Genomic DNA, 23,275 nt, shown 5'->3' with positions numbered 1-23,275 from the left:
GTGTGTGTGTGTGTGTGTGTGTGTGTGTGTGTGTGTGTGTGTGTGTGTGTGTGTGTGTGTGTGTGTGTGTGTGTGTGTGTGTGTGTGTGTGTGTGTGTGTGTGTGACAAGAAACAATGGTCTCAAACTGTCCGGAAATAGATTCAATTTGGAAGTAGGTAGAAACAACTTTGCCAACCGTGTAGTTAATGAATGGAATAAACTTCCTGCACAGGTAGTGCAATGTAGTTCAGTTCGAAGCTTTAAGAATCATTTAGATAAACACCTAAGCAAGATGCTGTAATGATTATAATTTATTCTATATTATTTATTTTTGTTTTGTTATCATTTGTCTGTCTGATTTTCATTTATTATTAGTTATTTGTCAATTTATTATTATTTACTATTTACCTGTATGTTTATTATTTAACTGTACCTATGCATTTATTTATGTGTTTTATTTGTTATTTACATTATTATAGTTTTTATCTATCATTTTATTATTATTATTATTATTATTTTTATTATTATTATTATTATTATTATTATTATTATTATTATTATTATTATTATTATTATTATTATTATTATTATTATTTTTCGCATCCGACCTAGATATGGACCAAAGGGTCTCCTGTCGGCGTGCTCCGCCTTTGTAATCCTTTGTGTGTGTGTGTGTGTGTGTGTGTGTGTGTGTGTGTGTGTGTGTGTGTGTGTGTGTGTGTGTGTGTGTGTGTGTGTGTGTGTGTGTGTGTGTGTGTGTGTGTGTGTGCGTGTGTGTGTGTGTGTGTGTGTGTGTGTGTGTTTACTTCAAACCACCCTTTCCAATTCTTTCCTCGATCACAACCAAAATAATCCAAAATTCGTTCTCACACCTTCATTCCTCCTTTCCTCTTTCCTCAACCTTCCCATTTTAGTTCAGTCTGTGATCACTTCGTTTTTCTATTACCCTTTCTGTTACCACCTACCTTTTCCATCCCCGTCTATACCAGTGACAGTATACCCGTTCTAATTTTATATCTGAAATCTCATACCTTTTTTTTTCTTTCATCTTTCTTCTTATACTTTGTCCTCTAGCACATCACCCCAGCTTTGAATCACTCGCCTAGCGCCATCACATTTTTCCATTCTGGCGAGGTAATTCATCTCCATCATTATTTTTCATCCATCAAGCTTAGTACATCCATTCCATCACGTGATCCCTCAGCCGTCACAGATCTCAGTGCACCCTCCCACTCTTGGTACGTAGACTACTAAATATTTTCCAATTTTCATATCGAAAAAGACGGGGAATATGATAATATAGTGAATATGTTCAAATTTACCATTGATGACGCGGTTGGGGATTTTTTCCACTTTCTTTCATGTTAAATCTCCGTCTTAACAGCTTGAGGCCATTGTTTTTCGTTCGGTTAGTATTTAAGTCCTGTTCACACTAGCGGTTTCAACAGCGGCGGTTTAGTTACAATGTATGTCAAAGGAGGCGTTCACACACAATTACGCAGTTTTTCCTTGACTGTAATGCCGCGATTTCTGCGCGGTTCAAACCGCTTGTATGAAGAGGGCCTGAGTGTGATTTTTCTAATGTTATTAATTCTCTTTAGCTTCAAACGTGGTAACTAGTTTTCATACGCTTCGTTATTTTTATTGAAATGGTTTTTATGGTATGTATTATTTCCAACCCATTAATGTCTTTAATGAAATTTGGGACTTCACGTAAAGGGCGTATTTTATATGTGGGCGGACTGGTGATATATGACTCACTGATGATAGGTGGACTTCTGAAGTCAAAAGACTGCGATACCAACCCAAGTTAGACCCGTCCTTGACTATGCGGTACAGTTTTGGTCTCCGTTTAATAGAATGGATATAAATTCACTAGAATCAGTACAGAGGAGAATGACTAAATTTTTCTCACGAGAACAGGTTTAAGAAATTTAACTTACTCTCTGGAAAGACGCAGAGTGCGGGGTGATCTAATAGATCAAAGGCTTTAACAAGGGTGACGCCAACAAGGTTATCATATTAAGACAACAGGGCAGGACTGGCAGTAATGGATTCAAAATTGACAAACTTAGATTTAAGAAGGAAATAGACAAGAACTGGTTTACCAATTGAGTGGTCAACGAATGGAACGGAGCGCTGAAACTCTTGGTTGTTTTAAGAAACGGTTAGACAACTTTATGGGTGGAGATGACACAGTAATGGACATGGAACTGCCTTTTGCAGTCTTCTTCATCTTTATATTCAAGAATCTTATATGACCATCCTCCCATAATGTCTGCTGCACAAACGAGAATACTGTAGATGTAGATGAGGAGCAAAAATCTTTATATCGACATCTAAAGGAATCTTCTTGTTTTCTTGGTGTCTTATTGTAGATTTTTTTTATGTTTTTTTTTTTATCCACATTTCATATAGTATTTCTTTATGTTCTATGAGTTGTTTTTCTTGGTCCTAAATGATGGACTCATCGCCTCTGTCTACAGAAAACAAACCAATAAAGTGTTCGGTTTTTATCTTCTGCAGACAGATGGGGCGAGTCCAATTACGAGATAAATTTGTCTTTTGTAAACTAAAGAATTTTTTTTCGGTGATTTTAACAGATACATCATGTTCGTGTGGATATGGATTTAGCTTAAAATTGAATTCAGCAACTTTTTTTTCCCTCTGATGGACACCAAAGTAGAATCTGCTGAAAACTTCGTCGGATTGAAAAAAGTAAGAGAAAAACATACGGGTGGCTGTTATTCATTTTTTAAGCATTTAGGCCAGTGGTTCTCTCTCTGTCTGTCTGTCTGTCTGTCTGTCTGTCTGTCTGTTTCTCTCTCGCTGGCAGACCCATTTAAGAATCTGGTGAAAACTATGGTCGGATCCCCATCAGGAAGAGAAAGAGAGAGAAAGAAAGAGAGAGAGAGAGAATGCAACAGCATACAAACCACATTGTAGAAGCAGAAAGGAGATAATAGAAATTCTTTCTATACCTAGATACCAAAAGCTTCTCCCTCCTTACAAAGGAGGTACCCAGCCAATGAAAATAAGATTTAAAAAATCTATCCATAACGGACCCTATGAAATCCATCCATGGAGTCAGCATAGAAGCACCGGTAAACAGCAGTCCATAACAGCAAAAACGTAATTCATAGATTCCATGTTACGTACCCCAGGTTTAGGGGAAAGTAGTGTATCCCAGATTTAGAGGAAAGTTATGTACCCTAGATTTAGGGGGGAAATGGGTACCCCAGATTTAGGTGAAGTGTACCCCAGTTTTAAGGGAAATTTATGTACCCTAGATTTAGGGGAAAGTAATGAAGCCCAGATTTAAGGGAAAGTTACGTCCTCCAGATTTAGGGGGAAAAAATAATACGTCTTGAGAAGAACTCACAGCTCCAGGCCTTAGATCAGCATTTCATAGCACTTATGTGAGTGCCACTTTAGTGCCTGGGTGGTTCATCCATCAACAAATGGCACTCCCATATCTCTCCGTCTCTCCTGCAAGCGCATCTATAAGCAGAGGAGTGTGTCATATCCGGGAAAATTAATGTTTCTGTCCACGATTATGAGATAAATCATATTAATCGCTACGATCATCCATCAAGGAAAATCTTTTACGTATTTGGGAGCCAGTATGCGCTAGTTGTGACCAATGTTCCCTCTATTTTTTTGCGGTGAGTGTGCGCAGAAATTTGCTTATGTGCAAACTTTACCTTCGCCGAAAAGCATGTGATGCGCACCCATGCGACTCGCCATTTGATCATTTAAGCAAATACGCACAATTTTAAAGTTTGTATAACATAATTATTACCTCCACCAAAGCATTTATTGGTTTGGCGGTTGGCAAGTTGCCATATTTTTAGGGAATTTACAAATTGATGTATGGGTGGGGTTTTTTTTTCTTGAATGGATTTTAACATAATTTGAAAACCTTGTGTGCACAAGTTTCTTTAGGTGCGCCGGTTGTAAAACATACGTGCTCGCGCACATGCGCACAGCTTAGAACAGCGTTTCTCAACATTTTCCGACCATAGCACCCCATGTTATCATGTCTAAGCAGTCCAGCACCTCCATCTTGTTATTAAGAGAATAAAAGAAAGTGAAGTTTACAGCTTGATGATTTACTTTCTTGATTCCTTAGAACTGAAACAAATTGACAATATTGTTTGTAGAAGAAATAAGAACACCCTACAAAAATAAAATAGCATGGAAAAAGTCAAATGTGCACAACTAGGTAATCAATGATACATATAATGTGATGTTTTTCTGCATCACTTCCTAGCAACCCCTATAATTGATTTCAGCAACCCCCTGGGGGTTGGTAAACGCTGGCTTAGAGGGAACGTTGGTTGTGACCATAGTCGTCTTATGAGCAGGTGAAAGACACCGCAGGACAACTACGTAAAACCAGATTTAGTATAGCTAAGTGAACTAAGTTGATACGGTGTTAGTTATATCAGGGTATAGTGTGTAGTTTGGCAAAGTTAGGTAGTTCCTAATAAAGCAAATATCATAAATCTTGAGCAGGTTGAACTCAATGAGTATAGTTATTTGGGGCAAATGCTGATACTGATCAGATGAAATGAAAATAAACCTCAAAGGCATATGCAATTGCTTTTGTATATACTGCACACACACACACACACACACACACACACACACACACACACACACACACACACACACACACACACACACACACACACACACACACACACACACACACACACACACACACACACACACACACACACACACACACACACACACACACACACACACACACACACACACCACACACACACACACACACACACACACACACACACACACACACACACACACACACACACACACACACACACACACACACACACACACATACACACACACACACACACACACACACACACACACACACACACACACACACACACACACACACACACACACACACACACACACACACACACACACACACACACACACACACACACACACACACACACACACACACACACACACGCATACATACATACATATATATATATATATATATATATATATATGTATATATATATATACATATATATATATATATATATATATGTATATATAATCGGTATTAATAACATTACCGTTATTATAAACATTATAATCGGTACTACTTTAATACCGTTCCTTTTATCATTGTCGTTAGGTATTAAAACTGTTAGAATATGAATTAATTTATTAAAAAATATGTATATGCACCTTCACTACCATTTCATCCCCAGACGTAGCATAGAAGCGCTGGTAAACTAGGCAACCAACCCATCCAGACGCGTCACCCACCCACTGCCTCCACGAGTCAACGAGCGACGCAGATGGCCGTCGCGTCGCTACGGGGGAAGTGAATTCGACTCGCCTCACGTAGGAAATAAACACAGGCTTCCAACGAACAAAATCAAACCCGCATGTACCAGCATATCACACTCATTTCTGTGGTACTCTGGCCTGACGTCCAATGACCGCCTTTACTTTAATTTCCTACCCATCGATCTCTGTCGTCGGCGATCTCCTGCCATCGCATTGTGCTTTGCACAAGGTGTTTGATATCTTGGATAATGTTATCATTCCATCTGTGTCGGGGTCTTCCTAGCGGTCTCTTCCCTACAATTGTCCCGTTTAAAACTTGATATGGATTTATTTCTTGATTACTTCTTGCCACATGGTCTGCCCATCGCGATCTTCTTCCTATCTCTTCCTGTTATAAAACGTTTGCACTGTCATCCCTTTAATTTCTGCACTGTCTTCGCCTCCATTGGCCTAATTCAATATTGTATACAGGTCCTAGTATTTTCCTTAATACCCCATTTTCAAATACCTTAATTTCCTCTTTCGCTGTTTCGTTAGAACCCATTTTTCACACTCATACGAGTATAATACTACTTGTTCTGTGGATAGGAGGTAAAGGGAACACGGGCTGAGGGAAATACTTTTATTCCTGACTAGTTTCGCCTGAGTGGCTTCTTCAGGCGAAACTAGTCAGGAATAAAAGCATTTCCCTCATCCCGTGTTCCCTTTATCTCCTATCCACATTCGTCACAATGTATACACAATGTATACACATTTGTTACTACTTGTTCTATCAAAACATTGTATACCGGTAATTTTGGTCGTCGTAAGATGTTTCTGTTTTTCATGACCGGTCCCAAGGCATGCAAGCTTTTTGATCCTGCTCCCATCCTTTCTTTAATCTCCTTGTCCACATCATTTCTAGATGTTAGCACTGCACCTAGATATTCAAATTTCTCCACACTCTCGATTCTCATATTTCCGGTTGGTACTACCTCAATTATATCCTTTTGCCTGGACATTTCCATTATCGTAGTTGATTGCACATTTGCACTCTAGACCAACTCTTTTTCCTTGGCCCACTAAACTAACCCACCCTTTGTGCAATCTCAAGGTTTTCTCCTATCACATCTACATCACCTGCGTACGCCAATTTCGTTATACTGTAATACAATTATCCAGTCTTACTCCCTCGCGTCTGTGCTCGCACTTACGAATTACCCAGTTCCCTTAAGGCCAAGATAAACAAGACTGGTGAGAGGATACATCCTTGTCTCAGACCACTTAGTACTTTCAAGTATGGTGTCATGTCTTTGCCCACCCTTACTGAAAAGTTATTTTCCATGTAGCATGATTCAGGTTTATCAATTCTTCTGATATTTCAAAATTTTCCTATATCTTCCCTTTGAGTATCTGTGGACACTATCGTATGCCTGCTTATAATCTACAGAAACCTGGAAAATGGTTTATATTCTCCAAGAATTTCTCCATTATCATCTACACAGTAAAAATTTGGTCTATGGTAGATCTTCCACTCGTAGGACCACTCTGATACTCTATTTTTTCTCCACTAGAGGAACTAACCGGTTGTATATTTATATTATTGTAGTAGACATCTTAGACATTATACACAAACAGCTTGTTGCCCTATCATTTTTACACTCTTGTTTGGATCCTTTTTTGGGGAATAGGTATAATAATAGAATTACTCCATTCTTTGGGTATCTATATGGAATACTGTATTTCTTCACTTCCTTTAGATATGTGGTCTTTCTTAATTTACCCCCGTGACATCCTAAAGCCCTCCCATCTTTAATCAGGAGATCTCTTCTGTCAATGTAATACCCATGTGTGTGTTTGTGATTCACCACCATGGTCTTAGATCATGCGTTGGACTCGTGATCGACAACTATTACCCTCCTAGATGAGAGTTCAGAGCTCGTATTACAAAGGATTACAAAGGTGGAGCATGCCGACAGGAGACCTTTTGGTCCATATCTATGGTAATTCACCATAGTCTTGGATCACGTGTTGGACTCGTTATCGACAGCTACTACCCTCCCGGATGAGAGAGCTCGTGTGTGACCAATTTATGGGTAATGCTGTGACCTTCCGTGCACACACACACACAACTCCCCGCCCGTGAGAGTTGGATTAACGGCTCGTAGCGCAGCGATACTGATATTACTTAAGCCCTGTGCGGGATTCGAACTCAGGCCGCTGTATTAGCAGTTGTGAACGCTACCACTGCGCCGTCATGCCATGTGTGCGCGATTTACCATGGTTTTGGTTCACGTGTTGGACTCAAAATCGACAGCTATTACCCTCCCGGAAGAGAACTCATTTATGACCGATCTATGGTTACTCCAACGAGAGTTGGACACAATTCGCAGCGCAGCGATACTGAAATTATTTCAGCCCTATCGGGAATCGAACTCGGACTGCCGTAGTGGCGGCCGCAAACGCTACCACTGCACCATAGCTTGATTTAATTTCTTCTTAATTTCCTTTACTTAAAATAGTTTTGCAATACGACCAATGATCTTGTTATTTACTAAAAATTCTTACATTTAGTACAAATTTTCCGTTTTCTGTCACGTATTCCTTCAGAACCATAGAGAATGAAAAAACATACGCGGATAACTGTAACAGATTCGAATCGGCTATAATTGAATTGAAACTTATTATCATAAATAAATATAATACATTTATACATGGATGGGGTGGTACGAGAGGTGAATGCAAGGGTAGTGGGTTAGGGATTGGAGATGGTTAAAGAAAATGGAGAAAAGTGGTAGATATGCCAGCTGTTGTTTGCTGACGACTCTGTGCTTGTAGCAGGATCAGAGGAGGGATTAAGAAAGTTAGTGGCAGAGTTTGGGAAGGTGTGTGAAAGAAGAAAGTTGAAGATAAATGTGGTAAAAGTATGGTGATGAGATGTACGAGGGGAGAAAGTGGCAGTAAATTGGAAGTGAGTATTAAGGGAGAGAGACTGGAAGGTGGATAGTTTTAGATACTTAGGTGCGAATGTGGCGGGAAAGGGGTGGGTGGGGGTGGTGGTAGAATGTAGATTGAGAGGAGTGAGTAAATGCCTTGGGGGATTAAAAGGTGTTATAAGAAATAGACATTTGGGAATGGATATGTTAAGAGGAGATTGTATGAAATAGTGATTGTGCCAACAGCACTGCATGGGGCAGAAACATGGAACATAAGAGAAGAAGGGAGGAATTTGAATGTATCAAAGGATTACAAAGGCGGAGCATGCCGTTTGGTCCATATCTAGATCGGATGCGAAAAAAAAAATTTATAATAAAATGATAGATAAAAACTATAATAATGTAAATAACAAATAAAATACATAGATAAATGCATAAGTATAGTTAAATAATAAACAAACAGGTAAATAGTAAATAATAATAAATTGACATATAACTAATAGTAAATGAAAATCAAACAGACAAATGATAACAAAACAAAAACAAATAATACAAAATAAATGACAGGCATTACAGCATCTTGCTTAGGTGTTTATCTAAACGATTCCTAAAATCTTCGAATTGAACTACGTTGCACTACCTGTGCAGGAATTTTATTTCATTCATTAACTACACGGTTGGCAAAGTTGTTTCTACCTACTTCCAAATTCAATCTATTTCCGGACAGTTTGAGACCATTGTTTCTTGTCGGATTCTCATTTAATGTGAAAATTTGGTCACTTTTGATGTTGTCAATTCCCTTTAGAATCTTAAAGGCCTGTATCAAGTCACCTCTGAGTCTACGCTTTTTTTTTAGGGAAAACAGATTTTCGTATGATTTATTCTTTATATTTGGAATCAGTTTTGTGGCTCGCCGTTGTACTTTTTCCAGTCTGTCAATGTCTTTATTGAGATTCGGTGACCATACGGATCAGCATATTCCAAATGTGGAAGAACTAACGTTTTATATAGCTTGTTCATGAGTGATGGACTTTTGAAATCAAAAGATCGCGCAATCAGTCCTAGAATCTTATTTGCTTTCTCAGAGGCTGAAATACACTGCTTGGATGATTTGAGGTCGTTACTGATAATTACGCCGAGATCTTTTTCACTATCCACTTTTGTTAACGAATTTCCAAATAACTTGTAATCGTACTTACTGTTATTTTTACCTATGTGCATTACCTTGCATTTACTTGTGTTAAATTTCATTAGCCACTTTTCAGACCATTGCTGTAATTCATCTAAATCTTCTTGAATATCTAATTGTTTTAAGTGATCATTTGCCATTCCGCACAGTTTTGTATCATCAGCAAATCTGGAAACAGTAGATTTTAGTCCATGGTCTATATAATTTATATATACTATAAATAGAAGTGGCCCAAGAACGGAACCCTAAGGAACTCCACTTGTAACATTTTTCCATCTAGAAGTTTTTCCATTTAAAACAACTCTCTGTTTTCGACCATTCAACCAATTACTAGTCCAACCTAATAGGCTACCACTTATTCCGTGTAAAGCTAATTTAGTAAGTAGTCTTTCGTGTGGGACGGTATCAAAAGCTTTTGCAAAGTCTAGATATATTAAATCTATATTGTTTCCTTTGTCAACTCGAGATAACTGTGTTGTAGAATTCGAGTAAGTTAGTCACGCAAGAACGTTTCCGTCTGAAACCATGCTGGCTATCATTTATCAAACGGTTACTTTCTAAATGATGTTCGATAGCATCTCTGATGAAACTTTCCGTTATTTTTCCTACGATTGAAGTCAAACTTATAGACCTTTAGTTATTTGGTTTCTTTTTGTCATCTTTTTTGAATATGGGACTAACGTTAGCTAGCTTCCATTCTCTTGGGACATCTCCGGATATGATGAATTTCTTGAAAATAATTTCTAATGGAACAACAATCTCATTTTTCATTTCCTTTAAGATTCTTGGATGCTAACCGTCAGGCCCTGGTGTTTTATTAGCTTTGAGTTTATCTATACACCTTTTAATTTTTTCTTTTGTTATATTTACCGTAGTGAGTTAGTTTACCCTAGACTTTTCACTTTTCACTTTTGGAATTCACTTTGAGGTGTTTCGTTTACGAATACCGAGCTAAAATAATTGTTTAAGATATTACACATTCCTTCATTTGAATATTCAAGTTGACCGTCATTAGATAATAGTGGACCAATGTGATTTCTAACAACCTTTTTATCTCTAATGTAACTATAGAATTCTTTGGGATTCTCTTTGGATTTATCAGCGATGTTCATTACGTATTGTCGTTTTCTTTTTCTTTTTGTCTTTTTTAAATCTCTCTGTATTGATACATAATTTTCAGTCATTAGATGCACCCGAGCACTTATATTTCTTATAAGCCTGTCTCTTTTTAGCAATACTTTTTTCAGTTTCTTTGTCGAGCCACTTTGGGCGAGCCTGATTTGGGGGACGTCTGTCCTTAAAAGGAATGTAAGTATGAATCATCTTAGTGAGCGTATTTTGATATATTTCCCACATCTGATCTACAGATCTTTCGTTTAATTTTGCTTCCCAATCTGTAAGCTGAAACTCCTGACGTAGTCCTATGAACTGAGCTTTACTGAAATCGGGTATTTTAGAAACACAATATCTATTCTAAAAAAAATTAGGAGTTTGAATCTAATTAAGTTGTGATCGCTATTTGCAACAGTTTCACCGACTTCTATCAATAAATCCCGGTTGCAGAAACTAGACAGTTCTTGAAATAACAGTTTGTCGTCTGCTAATGATAATGTCTTTGGCCTATATATTACACCTATATTCATTTTTTGTCCATTTGTTTGGGTTAACTCAACCCACAAACTATCATATGCATCCTATTTAACTTTCTCTAAAACACAAGCATGAACATTGTTTTTAACATACAACAGAACACCCCCACCTTTCTTGTGGTTTCTATCCCGATGAAAGTGTTTAAATCCCGCAATATTAAATTCAGCTTCGAACTCTGTACCATTTAACCATGTCTCAGTTATTCCTATCATATCGAGATTTTCGCTTTTGACATACGCCTGTATTTCTTGAAATTTGTTCCTAATACTACGAGCATTAAAGTACATGGTTTTAAAAAACTCGTGATTATTTCTTTTTGACACATTTTGAGTTTCAATATCATGTCTTACATTATCATTTTGTTTTTTATTTATACCTTGCTCTGAGATGAAATGCCTGAGAAGTATGATAGTAGTTACTAGGCTAGATAGAGTGAGAAATGAGGAGGTGAGGAGGAAAATAGGGGTGGAAAGGGAGTTGAAAGATAGGGTTGATGAAAGAGTATTGGGATGGTTTGGACACATGGAAAGAATGAGTGAAGAAAGACTAGTAAAAGAGGTGTGGAAGGCAGATGTGGAAGGAGTGAACATGAGGGGGCGACCAAGGATGAGAGGGATGAATGGGGTAAAAAGGGTATTGGGAAAGAGGAAGGACGGGGGAAGACAGAAGATAGGGGTGAATGAAGAATGATTATGTATGGATGATGCTATGATGCATGAGGGGGAGTGGGTGGGGGATGGGAGGTGAGGGAGTATGTATGAGAAATAAATTGATGCAGCCCGAAGGGATTTCTCCCCGTCTTCTCCTTTTCTGCATGAGGGGACGGAGAGGGGTGGTCGCCAATTTAATTAAGTGGCCTATTTGTGGATGTGCTGTGTCTTGCGACACTGCTTCTGACCCAGGGCAGTGGACAAGATGCAGGGATGACCCGTCATCCAGGAGCTGCTAAGATAAGAGAGAGGGAAGTGGGTAGAGGGGAGTGGAGTGTGTAGGAGATGGAATGAGTGGGAGTGGTTTCTATGCCTTTTTTTTTTTTTTTTTTTGGCTACCTCCCGTGTAAGGAGGAAAAAGCCTTTGGTATATGTATGTATCTATAATTATATTTCATAAATGAGAATGATAAGCTTCTGAAGAAAGAATTGATACAGACACTTCTGACTGGAATTATAGTCAGTTAAGTAGGCGATGCATATTTACGAATTTCATACAATTATGTAGTGTCGAGTATAATATTTTTGTATATATATGCGTACGTGTGCGTGTCTACTGCGTTGTAATATACAGGATAACAGTTACGCTTGTAGGGTCCTGTTTTTCTCCAACTTATTTTATTTTAGCTTGTGCCTTCGGCTTGTGTGTTCACTGTAAAAAATTATATGGGCATTTCTTTTAACTATTAATAATAATAACCCAATTGGAGCAGGTCACAAAAAAAAAAAAATGAAAAAAACAATAAAAGATTTTGTCCAAAATCATCAGGTCACCAATTTGGCCCAAACTTACTTCAGAGGGAGACAGTCGCACACGGTGCACTGTGTGGTAGACGGGAGTATGGTGGACCCAAGGACGTGAGCGTGGCGTACTACCACATTTTCTGATTTTTCACATTTCTGCCTCTAGCGCCCGTACCTCTTGCCTGAGTGGTATCCAAGTGCAATCGACAGCAGGCCTTATTGCCTTCCACCTGTGGGTGAGATGGTGGCCCAATCGGAACAGGTCACCAAAATGACAAAAGAAAAAAAAAAAAAAAAAAGATTAAAGTGACTCACGGATTTTGCCCAAAATTGTCAGGTTACTTATTTTACTCAAACTTACTCCAGAGGGAGAGTTGTACACAGTGCAATGAGAGGTAGACGGGAGGAACCTGGTCCCAAGGGTGTGCATATATTCATTTATTTGTTTGATTCATAGATAACCCCTATCCTAAGACAGACCTGACAATGGATATGCCACCTCTTTTGGCCATTTTGTTTGGACGAGATGGTTGACAGGCTACTGAATACTGATAAATCATTGGCTTCAGGTCTTGCAGGTGCACCATAATGGTATATCAGCAGTCTTGAAATTTCTTCCAAAGGTTTTATTAATAAGTAGATAAATAAATAGATAAATAAATAAACCAGCAGGGGAGATTTTAATATTTATTGATAAGGAATACAGAGATGATACCAAAATCTGATTGGTAAATATAGACAAAAATACATTAGGATACACCAAAAGACTTATCAGAGCCAAAATTTGTAGAAATTGACAAGTTGTTTGAATGTTTAATGTTATTCGGACCATTATTGACACAGCTGAGAAGGCTCTCCACTGAGTTCCCCTGAGGGATGTGCAGCCTCTGTACCTCACCACTGTGGCTTAATCTTGCTTTGTAAAGTTGTAAAGGCCTGAACATTTGGCCATTGGGCTTGAAGATGCAGACACTGTTTTCTTTTACCGTGAAAAAGCGTAGAAAACGTAAAGTAGTGACTAGACGTATCTACGTGAATTGAAGATAATGTATATGGCACATGAAGAAATCATGACAGGAGTTCTTTACTTTGATCAGGTGACCATATAGGTTTGTTTGCCTCGATCAACTGATTGTCATGTCATGTCGTCTGACCTCATGGAGGAAGGATCACCCATTTCCTATGATTACCCACCATTGAAAAAGAACAATGCATAATTCATTAAATAAGTCTAGGGCACATAAACACAGGGCTCATTTTGGCACAATTATGGTTTTCTGGCTAACGTCTTTTTGTACAATGGGATTCATTGCCAGGTCCTTCACAAACGGAGATCATGTGATCATTTGGGGTAGAAATGAGGTTGGTACTCCTGTCACAGAAAACTAGAATATCTGAAAAAATCTCTCTTGGCTAATTACAGAATTACTTTCTTTGATAATCCTTTTCTTTTTGTATATATCCAGTGGCGATTCTAGGGGGGAGCCCGGGAGGACTATGCCCCCCCCCCAGTTTTTCAGCCGGCCCCCAGGTTGCCCCCCCCCCCCAGTTTTTTTGCATATCTTATTTTTATATTTTTTCCAGCTGGCCCTCCCACTTTCATAGTACTAGAATCGCCACTGTATATATCCCCCTCTGCAGACCCCCTAGTAGAATTAGCATTAGTACTAGTAATACTAGTCCAGTTATAGCAATTACTTCTAGAACTAGTAAGACTGATATTACTAGTACTAGTCTAATAATGATAGTACTAGTACTAATAGTAATAGTACAACTGTTGGCATTAGTATAGCTCTCAGAGAGAGAGAGAAAGAGAGGAAAACACACATACACATGCGCACACGCGCGCGCACGCACGCACACACAGTCTCAGTCAGTCGGTCTTTAACAGGGTACCTCGACACTGGAGGCATGGCACTGGACCCAAGGGCATGTGCCTCAGATGTTGATAAAGCTGAGGTTCTGGAGCAGATTTGTGCCGAAGACCAACGATAAAAACATGACTTGTAAGATGTGTTGTTGAGCTCTTGTAAACCCGTGGTCTTCGTTACCACATTAATACCTTTGAACAGGTATTGCACAGGTGCCAGAGGATAGTTTTTACTCACGAAAGTGTGTATTTATTTACCTAGTTGCATTATACGGGAAGGGAGCTATGCTCGTAGTGACCCGTATTTCTGTCTTTTAGCATCAATTTTGTTCTTAAATTCTTGAACAGTATTTGCACACACTGTGTGTTTGTGTGTGTTTATTTACCTTGTTGTTGTTGTATTTTACGGGAAGGGGAGCTATGCTCGTGAGTGTCCCGTTTTCATATCTCGTTTTATATAGCCTGTTTTTAAATTCGTGTATCCTTTTTGCACACACCACATTTTCATCTAACTTGTTCCAAACGTCTATTATCCTGTGGGGAAAGCTGCTCTTTTTCAGGTCTCCTATAATTGTCTTTTTTTTGTTTTATTTTCGTGTCCTCTTGTATCTCTACTATACCATTTTATTAGGTTCTCTCTATCAATAATTTCCATACCTTTCATGATTCTATAAATAGTTATCATGTCTCCTCTCTCTCTTCTTTGTTCTAATGTCTGAAGCTCAAGTTTTGCCAGCCTCTCCTCATATGATAGTTCTGAGAGCGTTGGAGCTAATTTCGTAATTGCTCTTTGTATTCTTTCAAGTTTTGTTATACATTTTTTTGTTCTAGGTGACCATATCGTCGCTGCATACTCCAATCTTGGTCTTATCAAAGTGACTAGTATTTTCTTCACCATTTCTTCGTCCAGGTATGTAAATGCCACTTTGATTGTTCTTATTAGATTATAAATTTCTCCAAAAATTTTGTTTATATGTTTCCCAGGGGACATATTATTCATAATAATGACTCCCAGGTCCTCTTTTTCCACTTTTTTAATTTCTTCCTCTCCCAATGTATATGATCCCACTATTCTTTTTTTGCTTCTTCCAAATTCCATTATACTATAATTCTTAATATTGAATTCTATCTCCCACTTCCTACTCCATTCTCATACTTTATTGAGATCACTCTGCAGCGAATCACAATCTTCTACAGTGTTTACTTTTTTCAACAGTTTTCATCGTCCGCAAAGAAGCACATATAACTTTCAATTCCTTTTTCCATATCATCAATATATATAGCAAACATTATTGGGGCCAAAACTGTTCCTTGTGGAACTCCATTGATCACTTCATCCCAATTAGAATGTTTGTTTCTTATTTCCAATAGAATCTCTCTTTGTCTGACTCTGTTCTGTTTACTTTTTTTCTTAGATTCGATTCTTTTTGTTTTCTCTTTCTCTCTTTCCTCTTTATTCGTCTCTCTTTTTATGCATACTTATTTATACTGATCACTTTTTGGTAGTTTCCCTGTTTTTGATAAGACTTTCTCTGCTGTCCTTTGTGACCTGAATTTAACCTTAATTGGTCTGGTCTTGTCTATATTGTATTCCCTCAGTCTATATATTTTTTTCAATTTCTTTCTCTATTTCTTGTTCACCTTCTTGAAATATTTCTATTACCTTGTTTATTTTTCCATCTCCTCCTTTACTCTTGTAGTCATATTTGGGTTATGCTTCTCTTCCATTCCTTATATAATTATACATTTCTTTTTATCTGCTAAGTCTCTTACTATATTCTCCTTCTCTCTCATCACTTTAATGAATGTGTCCTTAGTTTGTTCTTTCATCTGTTGTTTCACTATATCTCTAAATTCAATTTTGTTATTCTCTTGGACTTTTTTCCAACCACTTACCTCTTTTACTATGGACTCTTTATTCTTTTTGATTCCTCATTCTCATCCTTTACTTCTCTTAACTGTCTTTTTAATTCTTCTATTTCTTTAGGTAGTTTTTTATTCTCCTTCTTTAGTTCTTCCAGTTCTTCCAGTCTATCAACTCTTTGTGTAACTAGTGCGAGTTGGCCAAACCTAACCTCCCATGCTTCGTTAATTTTTTGTTAGTTTCTCCTCTAGACTTATTAGTCGGGAGAGGTTGTCATCTCCTCCATCATTAAATCCATAGAAATAATTATCTCCTCTTTCCATTGAGCTGCTCTTATCTATATTTCTACTTTTGATACCTTTGCTCACCTTTTCGACCTCGGCTGTGTCGTCAGCACATCTTTTGACGTCCAAGGCCCGTTCCTCACCTTCCTCATTTTCTTCCATCTTCCTCAATAATGCCTCCCCTTTTCCTTTTTCTTCACCTTCCCACTACACCACGATCTTTCCCCTTCCCTACTAATACAACACAGGTACTCTGAAATCCACGAAAATTGCGTTTTTTCCGGAGTTCCAATCTTCGCCGTCAATCCGACGTGTGTGTGTGTGTGTGTGTGTGTGTGTGTGTGTGTGTGTGTGTGTGTGTGTGTGTGTGTGTGTGTGTGTGTGTGTGTGTGTGTGTGTGTGTGTGTGTGTGCATGTGTGTGTATGTGTGTGCGTGTGTAAGTACATATATTGTGATGACTCTTAGCACCAATGGCAATCATAAAAAATGGGAGAGGTTGACACTTTCAGGTGCCTCTTGGCCAGACCACAAATAGGCATTCTCAGAACCAGAACATTTAGTCCAAGAAAATAAATCACAATTATTACATACTATTAGCACTTCATGCCAAAAGATATAATACTCAATTTGAACATATACCACTATAAAAGCAGAACTTCTTAACATGTAAGTAAATTCACATCCACTACACATTTAGAGAAAACATTACAAAAAGAGTGGAATGACCATAGTGGTGTTCCATATAATCATAACATTAAATGTAGTGAATATGTGTTTCTTAAGAGACAATATCTCCAAAAATATATACATATTTACCTTATGACACATTTTTTTTAAATGAGTGTATCTATTCACAATTATCATAATTTCAGTTATTTTTAACTGTGTATGTGATTCACCGTGGTCTTGGATTACGTCGGAGTCATGATCAACAGCTATTTCCTTTCCGCAAGGGAGCTCAGGGTTCATATATGACTGATCTATGGTTAATGCTGTGACCTTAGACACACACACACACACAATACCCCGCCCACGAGAGTTGAAGTAACGAACCGCAGCGCAGCGGTACTGAAATCATTTCAGCTATCATAGTTTGTGGCAACATTAATTTCACAAATACAAATAATATTTATGAGCACATACAATGGTTTGTTTAATCATAGTAATTTTTGTAACAAAAATGGCAATTCTATGATGGGGAGACTACAGTAGTGGCGTGTCACCCCACCATACCCCTTTAACCCTTAACCCTCGCCAAAATGATATTTTATTCATGAATTATAGTTATCCAAGTACCTGGAGTTATAGGGTATCAGAATATGTATGGTTATGGGGGTCTATCTCCAAAACCCTAGGAGGAGCTTGTGTACAAACAAACAAACAAATAAACAAACAAACAGACAGACAGGCAGACAAAAGCTACTACTTTATTATAGTATATATATATATACATACTCACACACACAAACACACACACACACACACACACACACATATATATATATATATATTTATATATATTTATATATATATATATATATATATATATATATATATATATATATAATCGTTCTTTTTGGTCTGTTCTCCTTTTTTTTTCATTCCCTTTTCCCTTTTCCCTTTTTCATTCTCTCTTTTTCCTCATCGCTCATTTCCTTTTTCTTACCCATATATTTTTGTAATTTTCACTTTTTGCCAACTTTGCTGTTTTTGTTAGTACTTCTTCCACCATCATTTGAGACCTTAGTTTAATTTTTAGAGTTTTTTTTTTTCATAACAATATAATCCCATTCTATGCACTTCTATTTCTTTTTCCATCTCTTGTCCCTCCTATTGTTTCTCTTTCAGAATTTCTTTTATTTCTTTCTCTTTTTTTCTTAAGTCTCTAGCTACATTGTTCTTTTCTTTAATACCATATACTACTATATACTTTTTTTTTTATCAACTGTGTCCCTAACCCAATTTTCTTTCTCTTTAATTACTTCAATGACTGTTTCCTTTGCATTTTCTTCCACTTGTTGTAAAAAAAATTCAAAAGATACTTTTTGGTTTTCCTGATCTATTTTCCATTGCTTTTTTATTTCTTGATGATCTGTCTCTTTTATGGTATCTCCAACTTTCTCGGTTACAGCTTGTATTTGTTCTTTTACTTCTGATTTCAAAGCCTCGTTTTTGTTAGTATCATAAATTTTCACCCTTTCATTTTCATTTTAACTATGTTTAATTATTGGTTTAATTCTTTAAACTCTCTATTGGTCTCAGCATTCTGTTTTTCAATTCATTCATTTCTCTATACTTTGTCCTCTATTCTGGTTTTAGATCTATAATTTCATTTCTTAGTTCTGTAATCTCTTGATTTAGTAGAATATTTTTAGACCTTATTTACCTTTCTAAATCTATACCTTTACCTAGTATTCTACCTCCTCTTGTAAACCCAGAAAAAGCACTATTCTTTTCATACTTTTAGTTACATTGAGGCGTTTCCATATTACAGCTTTTTTTGACTTCCTTGTTTCCAATTTTATATTGACCCGATATTCTATTTTTGCTTTTTCCAAATTTCATTATGCTACATTTCTTAATATTGTAGTTCATTTCACATCTCTGACTCCATTCCCATATTTTGTCCAGGTCTTCTTGTATATATATATATACATATATACTGTGACATTGCACATGAAAAGAACAGGTACATACACGTGTGGTCAAGTTTATCCTAACTTGAAAGAACCTAGAGATTACACAGTGTTTCCTTATAGCTAAAGTTTGTACAAAAAAGTAAAAGAACCTTTGGATAATCAGCACCAAAATTGATTCACCCAACCCCATCAACACTCTTCCTCTCCTCCACTCTCAACCTATCTTCAGAATCATTCTTCTATCATTTTCCCTTACTTCCCTTCTGTTCCACCTCTTACCTTTCTTCTATAAATTTTCCCTTCTATCTTAACTGCTCACATCTAACAACATCCCTTTCCCTCCCTTCCCACCTGTTCCAATTCACTCCTTCCCTTCTTCTATCATTTTTCCCTCTTCTTTTTCCATCCCATCACTTTCCCAATTACTTCTTTAATCCCAGTTCAGATATGCTATCACTACAACAAAAAGAATATTTTAAACCCCCTTGTCACTTTAAACACTGTCACCCGAGTTGAACACTACCAAGGACTTGACCTATCAAGGCACCCAAGTCTCATATCAACACTTGAACTCAGCTTGAAGGTACCCAGAGCAAGACCTTGTGAGTTCATCTTGGAATTTGAGACCTTGGAGTTTGAGAACAAAAGAAACTTGTCTTCTTGTCTGAATATCAACCAAGGCACCAAGTTCGATTTTAACAGTCCACTTCAATAAAAAGGGAAACACCCTGAGTAAGTCATTAACTTCCTTGGTTGCCACATGTACAAGTGTGACTTGTGCTAAATCATTTGAGGGAGGTAGGATGCTTAAGAAAAAGCAGATGCAATGAACACTCCAGCTCAGAATCTCTGAAATGCAGGACAGTTCCCATCTTTTCTTCTTCTGGAGTTGGCCAAAAGAAACATGTCCTCAGGGTTGTGTTGGGCAACTCATGAACAATGTTCCAACTTTCAGCCAACCCTTTATGCTCTTTCTTTAGCTGAATAAAACCATCTGATAGGAGGGAGAACAGATATAGAGAGTCAAGCTGGATAACAAAAACTTTAAAGGAGCAGAGTAAACCTACACGTGGTTTACGAGCTCTGTTAACCTATAAATATTCTTTGAGTTACCTTGTACATCCTAATTATATTCTCTTTGGACCTGCATCTAACCAATGCAACTCTTCTCACAGATGGCTCAAACACCGAAAAGTCCTCCATTGTCAGCTATTTCATTGCCAAGCTTCCAAGTCGGGAAGAACCTATGCACTCAAGGTCTTCAGCCAGGGTGGATGGAACCAACTGGTTCTTGTGCTTGGGGGCCACATCCATCGAACAGCCCCAAGAACTGCTCCTTCCACCCTTAGGATGTTCACTAACACCTGCAGGAGGACAGAGAATGAGAATGGGATCAAGGATACACAAAGCATTAATGTCTCCAAAAGTGTTATCATGTCACAACTCATTCTTTACCTTGGTGTTCTTTATAGAGTTTGCTTTAGCAAACACTGTATAAGAATCTATATATTTTTCTAACCTATATATTTTGAAGAACGAGAAGAAATAAAATGAAAATAGAATGCTCATAGAGGGTTGCTCCAGAAAAAGAAAGATGAAGTAAGAGAACTCCAATTCAGAGTCAAGTTTGGGGTTCCACAGAGCTGGCTCTGTGTCACTCTCCAGTAGGTTCATAAAAACTATAGTCCTTGTGGCATATGTTGTGAGTTATTCTGTCATATCAAACTTAGTACATGCCCCTCTCTCTCTCTTATTTCCCTACCTATGTGCTATTATATAATTTTTTCCATATTTTGTATATAGTAAAGGAAGCTGTATAGTAAAACAAATATACCTTTTTATAATTATAATGGCCATACCACTCTGAACACACCGCTTCTCATCCAATCAGTGAAGTTAAGCAGGATTGGGTCTGGTTAGTACTTGGATTAGGTGACCACATGGGAACACCAGATGCTGTTGGTATTTTAAAATTGGTTACCTCCGTTGTAAGTGGGAAAAAAAGCCTTTGGTATACGTATAATATAATGACTTGAATAAATTTTAGGACATGTGGCAGCACTATTTCCCTATGTTACCATGCCAAGGTGGAACTGGGTGACAAGTGTCAGTGATAATCTGATAATTGGTGGTCAAAGTGGCAATGTCACACTTTGGGGAATTCCTGCTTCTGCCCCACCCTGAACAAACTTCTTGGAGCACAAGGACCATAGACTAAAATCATATACCTGTTTAGTGGTCACCAGGGGGATTACATAATGAGTTTCCATTCACACAGATAAACATTGCTACAATAAATATACAGGAATTATTAATTATTTTACACAACTCATTGCAACTAGCCAAACACAAAGGCAGACTAAGAAACACACTACTTCTTCCTTGAGGAAATAATGAGTAACAGACACTCAAAGTTTTACTGATTTTCTTCTAAATTCCTTCTTAATTCAGGGTCAGCATCAATAAATTTTCAAAGTCTGTTCTGCATATGCCCTTGCTACCTTTTCATTCATTCAAGACCACAACTCATAAAACCTCTAACCTCGTGTCTTGCTAGTGCATCCGCAGGAGGGCAAGGTGGTTCCTGATGCTTCTTTGAAGGGACTCCCTTGCAAACTTCGACAAGTTCTCCTGGTAACAGAGAGGATGAGTTCCTCTGAAAGGTCATTCTTGGATTTTTCCGGGTGGTGGTGTTGAGGTGGAAGAAGAGTATATTGTTCGCAGGTGAAGATGGGAATGGGCACGCCATTGGGCATTACATCATCAGAGTTCACTGTCATAAAAGGAACAAATTAATGGTGTGTAAAGTTTATAAATACATCCAATAGCAAGACTAACTTTGTCCCAAAAAAGATCACAAATACTCAGAATTCACTTCCAGGTATTCATTTGACTTTCCTTAGAAGATTAAGTACTGACATAGGCCTCATATGTATTATCAACATTAATGTCTCACTTGTCTCTTTTACAAAATTAGCTACAAAAGAATCCTATTGTTGTAGTCATGCTTTCATCACTCAAAACTCTATTTGTACCATCTACTTTTTAGTGAGGAGAAATTGATGAAGGGGTGTGACTCATGAAGAAAGGTAATCCAGTGTTTATATATCTATTACTATGTTTCAAAGTGTTTTAGTACTGTTGCAGTTATGCAGTGTTTTCACAATAAAATCCTCTAACTACTGGAAACACTCAACAAAGAAAAAAGCAAAGAGTAGCTTTTTATATCTTTTTGCAACAGACTATTTGTATAGCCAGATTCCAATGTTTGGCCTGACAGTCTTGTGGTTTCCTTATTTGGTAACAGATGTCAGTACAAGAGGTTTCTTCATTTTAGTAATACCCAAATGTGATATCTAACTGTTTATATACCTAGGGCTTTTCACCCCTTACAAGGGAGTTAGCTAAGTCAAAAGGCAAGTATCCACTCCCATCCATTTCAATCCCACCCACCATCCTTTCCTCCCTCTCATCTTAGCTCCTCATGTTATATCTAATTATATATATATATATATATATATATATATGTATATATATATATATATATATATATATATATATATATATATATATATATATATATATATATATATATTTTTTTTTTTTTTTTTGCTTGTAACCACGAGGAAATTAAAGATCGGAATACTGAACGTTTTCGTCTATTAAGACATTTTCAAAGTACATAGTGTCACAACAAAGAATAACTTAAATACAATAGTATAGAAAACAGGAGAGGTCACTCAACGTAAATACGTAAGGATTATCTTACAAAAATAAAATGGGTGAAAAATGTTTCTTTGTAAGACAATCCTTATGTATTTATGTTGAATCACATGTGTCAATTGTCACCATTCTTATTTCTTGTTATTATCATTTATATTTTGTTTCTCTGTAGGATATTTCTTATGTATTTATGTTGAATGTCCTTTTATCACCTTGTCAATTGTCATCCTTATGTATTTATGTTGAGTGACATTTTATCACCTGTTTCAATTTTTCACCCATTTTATTTTTGTAAGATAATCCTTACGTATTTACGTTGAGTGACCTCTCCTGTTTTCTATACTATTGTATTTAAG

At 37.3% G+C, this 23,275-nt stretch overlaps 2 protein-coding genes and 1 pseudogene across 4 annotated transcripts in view; 2 read left to right on the top strand and 1 right to left on the bottom strand.

Moving 5' to 3' along the window:
* Nucleotides 1-23,275, top strand: part of LOC143028335 (uncharacterized) — a 279,954-nt gene that overhangs the window by 77,537 nt on the left and 179,142 nt on the right. The gene's annotated exons all lie outside the window — the stretch shown is intronic.
* LOC143028333 (uncharacterized) overlaps nt 18,481-23,275 on the bottom strand; it is a 73,019-nt gene continuing 68,224 nt past the window's right edge. For both annotated transcript variants that reach the window (XM_076190267.1, XM_076190268.1), the window contains 2 exons: nt 21,739-21,969; nt 18,481-20,560 (listed from right to left, as the gene is read on the bottom strand). In XM_076190267.1, the coding sequence (XP_076046382.1) occupies nt 20,406-20,560; nt 21,739-21,969 (386 nt within the window). In that variant the 3' untranslated portion in view covers nt 18,481-20,405. The remainder of the gene's footprint in view (nt 20,561-21,738; nt 21,970-23,275) is intronic.
* Nucleotides 21,042-21,161, top strand: LOC143028647 (5S ribosomal RNA; annotated as a pseudogene).

This window comes from Oratosquilla oratoria, chromosome 9, assembly GCF_046742065.1.
Source record: "Oratosquilla oratoria isolate Oo_2021 chromosome 9, ASM4674206v1, whole genome shotgun sequence".
Classification (NCBI taxonomy): Eukaryota; Metazoa; Arthropoda; class Malacostraca; order Stomatopoda; family Squillidae; genus Oratosquilla; species Oratosquilla oratoria.
Note: the sequence above shows the minus strand (reverse complement) of the source record. Positions and strands in the feature narration are given on the sequence as shown.